General features: G+C 41.6%; 1 protein-coding gene across 1 annotated transcript in view; it reads right to left on the bottom strand.

The window, feature by feature from the left end:
• The window catches only part of RFX7 (regulatory factor X7), a 119,017-nt gene that overhangs the window by 55,665 nt on the left and 50,789 nt on the right, over nt 1–12,563 (bottom strand). Inside the window, exon 2 of the mRNA XM_027818797.3 lies at nt 10,647–10,680. Within this exon, the coding sequence (XP_027674598.2) occupies nt 10,647–10,680 (34 nt within the window). The remainder of the gene's footprint in view (nt 1–10,646; nt 10,681–12,563) is intronic.

Genomic DNA, 12,563 nt, shown 5'->3' with positions numbered 1-12,563 from the left:
CAGCAGAGCTATGCCCGTTCCTATCACCTGAGGATCTGGCTTAAAGCCTTGAAATCAGTGGTTCTCAACTAATTTACCAGTGTGGGCCGCATATGCAGCTCTCTATGTGTTATGTGGGTCGCATCCACACAATCTATATCTACTATCTGTATGGCCCTGAGGATGTCACATGGGCCACAGCTATGTGCTGGTTGGGTTGCAGGTTGAGAACCACTGCTTTAAATCAAGGAAGGTGGTGAAAAACAAAACAAACACAGCAGGCACATGCACACCCAAGCAGCAGGTGCATGACACAGTGTTATCAGGAAAGCGCTAGGCTTTGGGTGATCCCAGTGCAGTAAATTGGACTCTGAAATATTAGCAAAGTCAATTTTGGTGACCTGGGTAACATATCCAAGTGTAGAGCACAGACAAATAAACCAGACTTCCCAGAGCAAGGAGCAAATAGTCTCCTTCAGGGAAGTACCAGAGATAGGGTGAATGTATGTTATTTAAATTATAATATTTATATAAAAATTCACACTTCATTTGTATTAACACTAACTTGAGAAGACTATTGCTAAAGTAAAACTAGTTCATGCATAAGCAACATTGAGTAAATATGAGCAATTTTTTTTTTTTAAACATAGAACAATGCTATCTGGAATGTGATTAATTCATCTCTCCTTGACGGTTACGTCGCTTTTAAAATTGTTCAACTAAAAGAGAAAACCAAGGCATCTGCTTATTGAGTCTAAGAGTGAATGAAACCAAGGAAGAAAGCAGTTAATCAGAACTTTAATTTAATTTCAAAGCAGGGTGTCCCCTAAGTCAATCAAGGCTGAGAGGAGTCTTGTCAGGTGGCCAAGAGGTCAACACCTCTGAAAAACTACAAAGGGGATGTATTGTAAAGTGAAGTGCTATGTTAATATCTATTTTGCTTTGTAATTAGTGTATAACTAGCAGCATCACAGTGTAAAACAAAACAAACAATCCTGAGAATGATACAACAAACAACACATGTAAAGTCTCTTGAGAGGATTGAGCCATTAAGTAATGAGAAAATATATTCTGAGGAAAGAAAGAACTAGACAAAAATTTGTCTGGGGGAGTTAGACCAGAGAACCAAAGAGCTTTCTAATCCTAAATGGCTACAGCTGGCTAAGACCAGACTGGGGAAAAAAAGAAAAAAAAAGAAAAAAGAGAACTTGTAAGAGCCAATAGACACAACAGTAACATGTTGGGCACAATCCATCCAGATTCACCACTTTTATAAGCTGCGGCAGTAGCTCACCTTACCTGATCACTCTCGTGACCGTGTGTATGGTAACACCCATTGTTTCATGTTCTCTGTGTATATAAAATCGCCCTACTGTATTTTCCACTGCATGCATCCGATGAAGTGAGCTGTAGCTCACGAAAGCTTATGCTCAAATAAATTTGTTACTCTCGAAGGTGCCACAAGTACTCCTTTTCTTTTTGCGGATTCAGACTAACATGGCTGCTACTCTGAAACCTGGTATTTTTACTCACACTAACCCCTGAAACTTGCTGACTTAATGATTTCTGTGTGACTTTTACTGCAGTTCCTATTAAGGTTGTGGTACTTAAATCGCCTTCTCTATGGACAGGTCTCACGTATTTTTCAATACATACTGTGGGGTCACTGAATTCTCTCTGCCCCATGGTCTCCCACCACTGTGGAAGTGTGAGGAAAGAGAACTGATTACCACTACATCTGCTTTACCTGGGCTTAGGCTAAGCAGGTGATGCTTCAACAACAGCAGGGACTTTTTCTCTTAGAGCAGGGAGCAAACTGAAAAGGCACTGCGAAGTGTAAAAGGCAGCTGCTCCTAGAAGGAGCCACAGGGAAAACCCCATCCCCACGAGAAGAAAAGGAAGAGACTCTCCCACTATCAACCCAGAGTAGAGCTCTGTCTTCTTTAAACATTGCCCACTGCATATTGCTTCACTATATTTTTAGAATAGGATTTTAGAAAGAAAAACAAATGCAAATATGGTAATTTGTGCAGCAAAGGCCCCCGTTTCTGCACATGACGAACTTGCCATCTTGAGACATAAATAGAAAATGTAACAGGAGTTGAAAAAAGCCAATTCTTCAGCTGGAAGAAAGGGAGATACAAGAAGCAACTGCCTATGGTGAAATGGCCACTTTGGGATTACAGCTGCTTGTAATTTAAGAGGCCACAGGTCAGTATCCAGAAAGGGCATGCTGGGAAAATAGCTCCTATAATAGGGCAGTGGTAAGACCATGCAGTGGTAAGAACTAAGAAAGTCCAGGAAGAGACAAAGAAAAGGACTCTGGTAAAGAGACAGAAGATGGCTTCTGTGTTAGGGTCTAGGATTTCCCCCCCTCTTTCGTACAAGTGACTCCCCCACTCTACAGAAGCAAGCAAAATATGTCTGCAATAAATTCAATAGGAGGCTCCAGTATGCATTTGCATAGAGAGTCATCCACCCTGATCTGTTCCAAGGTGGAGCTGTGTCTTGCTCCTTCAATTTCAGACAGATCCAGAACTGCACTTGCCTAGGATCATGTTCTCTTTTTTTTGTTCCAACAGCCACTGCAGGTTTGAGCAAAAGTCAATTGTGAGTTGTAAGGAGCCAAAAGATGAGAACTGCTGATGCATGCAGGGCTGTAGGTTTTTTAAATTAAAAGAATGCAGTTCCCAAACTACAGCTGGTAGAAACAGTAATGAAACTTTCAATATAATGGCAGATTTGCTTTAAGACTTGTCAGACTTCATTAGAATACATATTCATTCGTGATTGATTGATTCTATAATTTGATGTTCTACTCTCGTCATTCAATCTTGGCCAAGTTCAGTCTGTGGCAGAGTAGATTCATCTGATTTATAACTCTGCTCCTTAGTAACACACCCATGTCAGTGGGGGTGGGAGGGAAGGAAGGATTACTAATAATGAAGAGTTCATCCAAACAGCAGTTACTATTTTAAAAATGGATGTTTTTAAAAATAACTAACTGCAAGTAAATAAAACTGACATGCTGTGTCTCAGGATGGAAAAGTCACTTGTATAAACTACATTTCTGATGCTATGCATACTAACATGAGCCATGCAAAATTCATGCAGGAATGAACTTGCCTTGTATTAAGTCGGTAAAACACAGAACTTACTATGACTTATAAAAAGAGCTTTGTGCTCGCATTGAAACATTGCCATTTTTGACTCTTCCTACCAGTTTTCACACCTTATATGCTTCAACAAAAAAGTGTGAGGTTTCTAAAATGTCTCAGCAGCAAAGCTTGAAACACACCTGACATTACCAGTCTAGCTTCCCTTGTCTTTCTGGAGCAGTGAAAGATCATACAACCTTTCAACCTGGTAAAATTATTCATTTTTACTCAGAAGTATTCCATCAAAGCTCTGAACAAACACTAACACACAGATAGATAACTCTTGCAGAAAACATCAAGGATACTAAAAATCAACAGCAAATTATATCTGTAAACTGCAAGGTAATTCTATGCCTACGGATTTTCCCCCCTATCTATTTTTTAAGTGTCCTTTAACGCCTTTTGTAAAATTATCTGACCAGAAAAGACTCACAATTGTGAAGTATAATACAGAAACACCATGTCTGACCCCTTCAAACTCTTAGAATATAGCTGAATGGCTAAAGAGAGGTTTTTAATTTAGCTCTTCATACAGTAAATCCTGCAAAAAAACAGTTCTAGAATTTCTTGAGCTTTACCGGCTTCTCCACTCCATGGAGATCATCCAGAAGCAGGTTCAGATTTCATCACATTTATATTACCAATCAGATCAGCATTTTAGCAGGCTTCCGGTGTACATTCCGAGACAAGATTTCACGACCATTATTAGAACATCTTGAGGTCAGTGAAGTTACAGCACAGACGAATTTGCTCTGAACCTACTCAAAACACCACAATGAAGTGGTTTTTACTAAAGTTGTGTCTTCACTGAGAAAAAAAGGTGTTAATTCTAGTGAATTAACACAAGTTAGCAGTCCAAGGTAAAACCTAGGCTCCCCTATAGCGAAGTAGAGTTAAAGACTATGGGGGAGCCGTACCACACCTTGATCTGCTAATTTGTGTAAAAACTACCAACTGACCCTTCTTCACTAGGACTTACCATACCCTTTTTCCTGCTGAAGAGAAAGCCTTCGGCTGCACAAGATTTCCATTTTAAAAACAACTCTCCCTCCTCCCCCAGCCCAGAACCAAATTTGAATCCACATAAGTACTGACCAAAAGTGTTACCATCTGAAGCTGTCTGGTGGCCTCTGGTCAATTTACTGGTAGTCTCAGTCCAACTGCAGATGCCAATATTTGGAGGAGGGGACAGTCACTATCATAATACAGTACAACACTGGATAGCTGAAAGTCCCTTTCTCCCCTACAGGATAATAGCTATGCAGAACAGGACTGAAGCACTTCAGTGGTAGGAGAAGGTTTGTACTGCTGCTGCCCATTCTCAAACTCCTCTGTAGATCAGGGACTTCAGTGATCATTTCCATCAATCCAGCACCTCTCTCTAGCACTGAATTCCTTTTAAAAGACAAGGGGCAGGGCCAAGAACCTTAACTTCTTGCTAAATGATCAAACTGTGAGCCACATAATCAGGTTCAGGAGTTCACTTAGTATGTGGCAACATAAATACAACAAGCAATGTCACACTAAGTGAGCACCTACTTCTAGACATGTTTACTACAGTTTAAAAGATGTTGCAATAAATCTTTAATGGATGTTTACCCCACAATTCTTTCTAATTATCCCTTCTGGTTTGCACAGCACAGAATGATTTTCTTATGATCTTCCAAAAACTGACTTAATCTGTCAGGATGCAAACAGTACAGCAAGACACACACAGACACACAAAAGGCTAAATAACTATATGAACTTATTACTGTTATCCTCTCTCCTCCTAAACTTAAATTGTTGCATCTTGTCTTAAATTAGGTGGTCCCTGCCCCAAGCAGCTTAGTCTTCCTGCATGTTTGTACAGTGCCCAGCACACTGGGGCTGTGTGTCTGGCTAGGATTAGGTGCTACCATCATGCAGATGCTGAAGAATAGTAAATAATGTGAGTCTCTACTTACAGTGAAAATGTGTTTGCTAGAAACCTTAAGGAAAAACCTAACTGGACAAGATTAAATAGATACGAAGGTGGCAGTAGCATGTTCTCACAGCATACATGACTAAGGAAGAAAAACTTCTTATAAATTCAGTTACCTGAATCAAGGTAAACTGCTAAAAGGTGGCTTTTCCTCCAAAGGACTTGTTCTTATGTTCTCTACTGCAGTCAGCAATTAAAGTGCTATGACAAAATGGCACTGCCCTGGAACATTCCTTGGTGTTATTATTAAAGAAACTGAACAGATAAAAAGAAAAGGAGTACTTGCGGCACCTTAGAGACTAACCAATTTATTAGAGCATAAGCTTTCGTGAGCTACAGCTCACTTCATCGGACGCTCAAATAAATTGGTTAGTCTCTAAGGTGCCACAAGTACTCCTTTTCTTTTTGCGAATACAGACTAACACGGCTGTTACTTTGAAACCTGAACAGATAAAGGATATGGATCTGTTGTACCTGCATGCCTCATAGGACTATGCACTCAAATGGTGCCAAGAAGTCTGCAAGTCTCTTGAGGAAGCACAGACCATGAAAACTACACATAAGGCTGAACACTTAAGCGGACTGAACGGACCTTCCCCCAAGCTTGGTTTTAGGCTCTTTGGAAGCAGAGGGGGTGTAGGGGAGAAGAGATCTCACAGTGTCTAAATGTCCAGATCACATGGAATCAGTTGCTGATAATCATATAAACCTGTTCATACTAAGGCTTGACCTACACTTTAAACTGATACTAGCATAGCTACGCCAGTGAAGGGTGTGGAAAAAACATAGCTATGGTGACACAGGCTCCTTACTGCAGACATAGCTGAAGTGTGAGATCAGTAAATACGGCAGACAGCCTTTGTCCCCTAGAGGGTAGAGGAGAGAATGGGCTTGCAGAGAGAAGCTCCTAACACAAGCTCTCCCATAAGGATTTTTAAAAGTCAGCGGTGTTGTAATTTCATTGGCTTGGGAATTCTCAGACTCTCACACAACAGCTCACAGCTTTACAATAGCAAGATCAGATCTCCTAGCTGAGTTTCCGTGTTGTGGCTGGTGTATTCACCAGTTCTATTTCCTGTAACCTATTTTGATTCCAGTCTTCTAAACAATGCTATGCTGTATTTATAACTGACTGCACTACATTAAGTATGTATCCTGTCTCAAAGGTACATTATCCAAGAGAGAACCATTCCATTATGAATGGAGATCTGATCCCATTAGCAGGACAGACGGGGAAGCATTTGAAACGCAAGGTCAGAGCATAAGGAAACCCTTGTGATATTCTAAATCAAGTTGTGGAGATTGTTCTTTAGCATTACAGGCTAAGGCACTATCTAGGAAAATGGCCAAATTGTCCAGCTGACCAGAATAATCCAAGAGCCCATCCAACAAGTGAAGGGAAACATTTAGTGTATGTCCACACTGCAAACAAAACAAAACAAAAAAACCCGCAACAGCAAATTTCAGAGTCCGAGTCTACAGACTTGGGCCCTGAGACTTGCTGCCGAGGACTTTTATTCCCCCACCCACCAAATGTTGACTACCCTTGGTGGCTGCTAGACAAGCCAATGATCTGCACTTAAAAATCCTAAATCCAAGACTCTTAGTATGAAACCTGCTTCCAACTCGAACACAATTTTCTTGTAAATGCACAGAATGCAAACGATTTGCTCAACTGCTATTCTGCTATATTCTTCTTCTGGTGCTGCTTAAGCAGTGCTGCCCCATATTGCACTGTGGAAAGAGTTAATTATATATGCTTCTACCTGCTGCAACTTGCTTTTGTGCCACTGACCTCCCCTGTCAGGGTCTTCTGCTCAAGGATGAACTTCAACCTACATTAGAGGCAATACGGGGAGCAATTGCCATTGGCAGCATTATGGAAGAAGGAGGCAGGAGGCCACTTTCATCCTCAGGCTGAATATTGAACGCACCCAAGAATCCTTTTAAGTGTAGGCAAGACTGGATCAGGAGCTGGTCCTTGAAAGGACGTGGATACAAAAATACAGCTTAGTTTAAAGAAATATCATTTATCTACCATAAATTAGGGTAACTTTATTCTCAGAAAAAACACTTTGGAAATCCAAGTTATCCTTTGACAACTCACCTTTAAAATGTTCCTAGAGTGCTCAGCCATATGGCTACACAGATATCATATGAAGGTAGCTAGAGGGCAGCTTGAGTCACAACTTTAATAAATACTCATTTCTGGGTGAAATTCAATGACCTCTTATGCAGGGAGTCAGACTAAGTGATCATAATGCTCCTTTTTAGCCCTAAAATCTATAAAAATGGATGCTTCCTGGCTTAAACATAGGTGCAAGATCACAGTATTAAGGGAGTCGGACTTATGCTGATTTAGAGCATAAACTGTTTCTGACTTAGGGTATGTCTATACCCCAATAAAAGACCCAAGGCACAGCCACGGCAAGCACGGTAACTCAGGCTTGTGCTGGGGGTGGCAGGGGTGGGGGGCTAAAAATTGCAGAGTAGACATTCAGGCTTGGGTGGAACCCCGGCTCCAACCCGAGCATCTACACTGCTGATTTTACCACCCCCACCCCCACCCCCACCATCCCGAGCTCTGCCAGCCCAAGTCAACTGACCCAGGCTCTGAGACTTGGTGCCATGGGTTTGTTACTGCTGTGTATACATACCCTTAGAGCCCTAAATGGCTTGGCATCTGTCTTCCTGAGATGGCTCTCCCTGTGAAATACTACTGCAATTGCAGTCAGCACAGGCATTCTAGGCAGAGCTCCTTGTGTATGTAACGGAGGGAGCTGATCAGAGGACATAATTTGAGGACTCTTAACTTCAGAAATACACCCTTCTGCCCAAAGCAGTCAAGACCTATAAGGCATACGGCAAAGCTGGTCTCTGGGCGAATGTTTGGGATCTTGACAATGGTGTGGAATTCTTTACGGAGGGGTATGGATTAGCTTTTTCAGGAGTGACACAGGATGGAGAAGGTCGTATTTATGGATGGGCTATATCTGTGCAGAGAAGCCACTAGCTTGCTATCAGAATGGATAAAAGTCAATGTATTTAAATTAAATTTTTTCATTTAAATTAAATACAGGTTTGTTTATTAAAACTAAACCTATTTAAAATACATTTGAAACTGATACAATAATTTTATGCCTTAACATAGGTTATCAGAATAATTTAAAGTAAATACACAAAATATTAAATCGTACATATTTGCTGCCAAGTTTTAAGGAAAGTTAAACCCTGAACTGGTGGATGTCAATGACTAAGCACCTGGAATCAGAGTCTGTTGAAGTGCTAAACCTGCTTTTGATAGCACTAGTCTCCTTCTGTAGGTGCAGAGATTATTTTCTTCATTTCAGTTTATTCAGCTAGCTCCCAGTTAAAAACCATTTGGAAGTTGAAAAAGCAGGAAAGCTTGTTTTCCTCTTCCAAAACTAAGGGCTTGTCTACACTAGCAATTTACAGCGCCGCAACTTTCTCACTCAGGGGTGTGAAAAAACACGCCCCTGAGCGCAGCAAGTTTCAGCGCTGCGAAGTGCCAGTGCAGGCAGGGCACCAGCGCCGGGAGCCGTGCTCCCAGCACTGGGAGCTATGCCCCCTGTGGAGGTGGGTTTTTTAGAGCGCTCGGAGAGCTCTCTCCCAGCGCTGCGCCGCGACCACACAAGGCACCTTAAAGCACTGTAGCGCTGCCAGTGTAGACTAGCCCTAAGTGTGAGAGAGTTTGAGAATTTCTAGTTCTAAAATCCTGAAGGACACAGTTGCACACAGAAATAATTGAGTCAATTCACTAACTACAATTCACTAAATTATTAAACTACTGTTAGTTTTAAATGCACAATTTGTTTTGGTACATTTTTCTTATGTTTCCAGCACATTTGAGGTAGGTTTATATAATAAAAGTTTTAAATGCTATTTTTGTACATTTTTAATTGCATTTCAATTTCCATCCAAATAGAACTTTACACAAATCACAAGTAAAAAATGTATCATCTAGTAAATAAGAAATGCACCATTCACCATTTTCTAACATAATACAAAATGTTAACATTAAGAATCTGAATAAATGTAAATTAAGCTATACAACTGCTTAAGTAAATATGCATAAGATACATAGCGTATACAGCTAATTACCAAAAAGAAACACCAATTTAAAGCAAAGACTATATTTAGTTGGCAAGCAACATGTTTTCATTGTTACTAACCAACGAGCATCAACCCTTTTTTAGGAAAATAACTAAACGGTATAATGGCAATACGCAATTAAAAGTGATGATTTAAAACAATGTTTCCAGTATGCTGATTTAAATAATTAGTAAAATCAGTGATTTAGATTGCTTTGATTTAAATCAATCCACCCTTCTTGCTTTGGCAAGTTTTGGATTAGTTTGACTCTTATCTTTTAAGGCTCAAAGAGCTTGGAACAGGCATTCTTTGTCTATCCTGAAGCTTAAACACGTAGAAGAATCTTATAAAATTATAATGTATATTGTGATAGCACTTAGGAGTCCCAGTCCCTATTGTGCTAAGCACTGTACAAACACACAACCAAAACATGATATCTGCCCCAAAGACCTTGCAAAGGATAACATACTGAAATTAATCAAGCCATTGTAATAAATCAAATGTAACTGAACAATCCCTGTTGGTAAAAGGGCCTGATCCTGTGAAGTACAGAGCACCTTATGAGGCTAATCGGAGGCTCCTAGCAGGATCAGGCCTAAAGATAGTAAATGTCCCTGCAAAACACTGAATGACTGGGGGAAAAAAATCAATAGCTCCTGTGAAAGCAACAGTGCAAAATATCCCTTACTGCCATGGCAATATGCAGTAGTTTTCAACCTGAGGTCTGCAGACTCCTGGCGGTCCACATACTATGGCTAAGATTTCCAAAAGGGTCTGCTAAGATTTCCAAAAAGAGGTCCACGCCTCCATTTGACAGGTTTCAGAGTAACAGCCGTGTTAGTCTGTATTTGCAAAAAGAAAAGGAGTACTTGTGGCACCTTAGAGACTAACCAATTTATTTGAGCATGAGCTTTCGTGAGCTACAGCTCACTTCATCGGACGCATCCGATGAAGTGAGCTGTAGCTCACGAAAGCTCATGCTCAAATAAATTGGTTAGTCTCTAAGGTGCCACAAGTACTCCTTTTCTTTCTACCTCCATTTGAAATTTTTTAGGGGTCTGCAAATGAAAAAACGTGGAAAACCACTGATCTAGCCTGACTGACCAGCCCTACAGATGAAATAATTGGACATTCTGGGCATCATCCAGTGGTATTACTAGCCAGGGCATCATCAATCTGTACCAATCTTGAAGCTGGCTTGTGTGATGTGGGCACATGTCCACTGAGAACTGAACTGAGATCACTAAATTTACTTCTCATAGGTCACTGAACTTCTTACAGATGGTAACTACCTTACGTCACTACACCAGGTTAATTTTTCCAATGGTGTATAGTGATAAAGGGCTCCATAATCACTGCCAATTCCCATCAGCCATCCATAGTGGTCTTAGAATGCTTTTTAATATTTGGAAAAACTTAAAAGTTCTACTTACCAAAATGCAGTCCACCTTAGATTGTACAGTTTTGCTAGGGGGGAAAAGAAGAGAGAAGTCTCAGGTTAACCTATACAGCAATGAAATAAAATGTTACATAGCAGAATTTCCAACTGCTGTTATGCTGAGAAGCTACAAGCTTAATTCCTGGTTATTTATGCAAGAATACTCATCCTGTAACTTTCTAGAAGAAATGTTTTCCAGAAATAGTTGTTACTTAAAACACATAGGTTTTTTCTGACAAGGGATATAAATTTAATGCATTCTGATGCTGCAACTGGGAAACTTTATTCTGAGTTACTGAGTGGCTACCACTTCCACAAAGTGGCACTGACAGATGCTCATTATTTCTTGGGATTGGGCTCTGGGATGGTATTAAGTGTTTTTGCAACTGGTAACTGCTTCAGATTCATTTGATTTGTCCACCTATAAAAACAATTTAATTAAATCTTATTTGAAATATGAATTTCTGGTTGTCTTGGACAGCTTCTACAGTCAACTACACCTTTTTTTTTTTTTTTTTTTACTGACAACTAAGTGTTTACAATAAATAACTGAGTCAATTTAATCTTACTACCTTTCAGCTGGTTACAGGAGGATGAGTGAGGGAAAAAGTAATGAGAGTCACATCACAAGTAATTTCACTTAACACCAGCTGGGCAAACCAGTCAATTGACTGCCTATTATTTGACCAGGGCCAAATACTGTCAGATATTCCAGCAAGAGTGCCCTAGGGTAGGCGGCGGTGATGGTGTGATTGCATCACGGTGCCATTCTTTCATTTTTTTAGAAAACTGCTTCACATTTTTTTGAATTAAAATAACGTAAGTAATTTTTTAATTTTTTCAATAATTAGGCATAAGTAAGGCTACATTTTAGTCACAGGTATTTTTAGTAAACGTCATAGACAGGGTCATGGGCAGTAAACAAAAATTCACGGCCCGTGACCTGTCCATGACTTTTACTGTATACACCCCTAACTAAAAATTGGGCCAGGGGGCTGCAGGTGCTCTGGGCGGAGAGGGGGATGGTGCAGGGGCACCGCGGGTGCTGGAGGGGGTGGCCTGGGACTCCGGCTGGTGCTGGCGGGGGCAGCAGTGCACAGCCCAGGACCCCTGCTGGTGCTGGGGGAGGAGGGGTGGGTGGCGGCACATGGCCCGGGACCCCTGCTGGTGCTGGGAGGGAGAGGGTTTGCAGGGCTAGCAGACTCCTTACCTGGCTCCGACCTGCATATTCCTGCAGCTCCTACGGGGAGGGGCGGCCAGGGGGCTACTCCCGCCACAAACGCCAGCTCCGCAGTTCCCATTGGCTGGGAACCGCAGCCAATGGGAGCTGCGGGGGCAGCACCTGCAGGCGTAGGCACCACGCGGAGATCCCTAGCCCCTCCACCTAGGAGCTGCAGGGACATGCTGGTCAGAACCCAGGAGGCTCCCCCGCCAAGTGCCACCCCGCACCCCAACCCTTTGCCTGAGCCCTGGGCCCCCTCCAACATACCCAAAGTGCTGCTGGTCCAGGGGCTGCCCGAGCCAGAAGTCACGGTGGTCACAGAAAGTCATGGAATCTGTGACTTCAGTGACCTCCGTGACAGACACGCAGCCTTAGGCATAAGAATCTAAGTCTAAGCCTACTGTAGAACATGAAGTCTACAGATTTACATCAGCACAGCTGCGCTGCTGTAGCACATCTGGTGAAGACACTAATCGATGGGAAATCTCTCTCCCATTGGCTTAATAACTCCACCTCTGTGAGGGCAGTAGCTACGTTGGCAGGAGAAGCTCTACCACCAACACAGCGCTGTCTACACGGGATTAAATTTTGATGGATTTTTCACACCATTGACCAATGTCGTGATACCAAAGTAAGTATGTAGTGTAGACCAAGCCTTACACTTCGTTACTGTTCTACTGAATTAGTCCT

Source organism: Chelonia mydas, chromosome 10 (genome assembly GCF_015237465.2).
Source record: "Chelonia mydas isolate rCheMyd1 chromosome 10, rCheMyd1.pri.v2, whole genome shotgun sequence".
Taxonomy (NCBI): domain Eukaryota; kingdom Metazoa; phylum Chordata; order Testudines; family Cheloniidae; genus Chelonia; species Chelonia mydas.
This window is presented reverse-complemented; position numbering and strand designations above follow the sequence as displayed.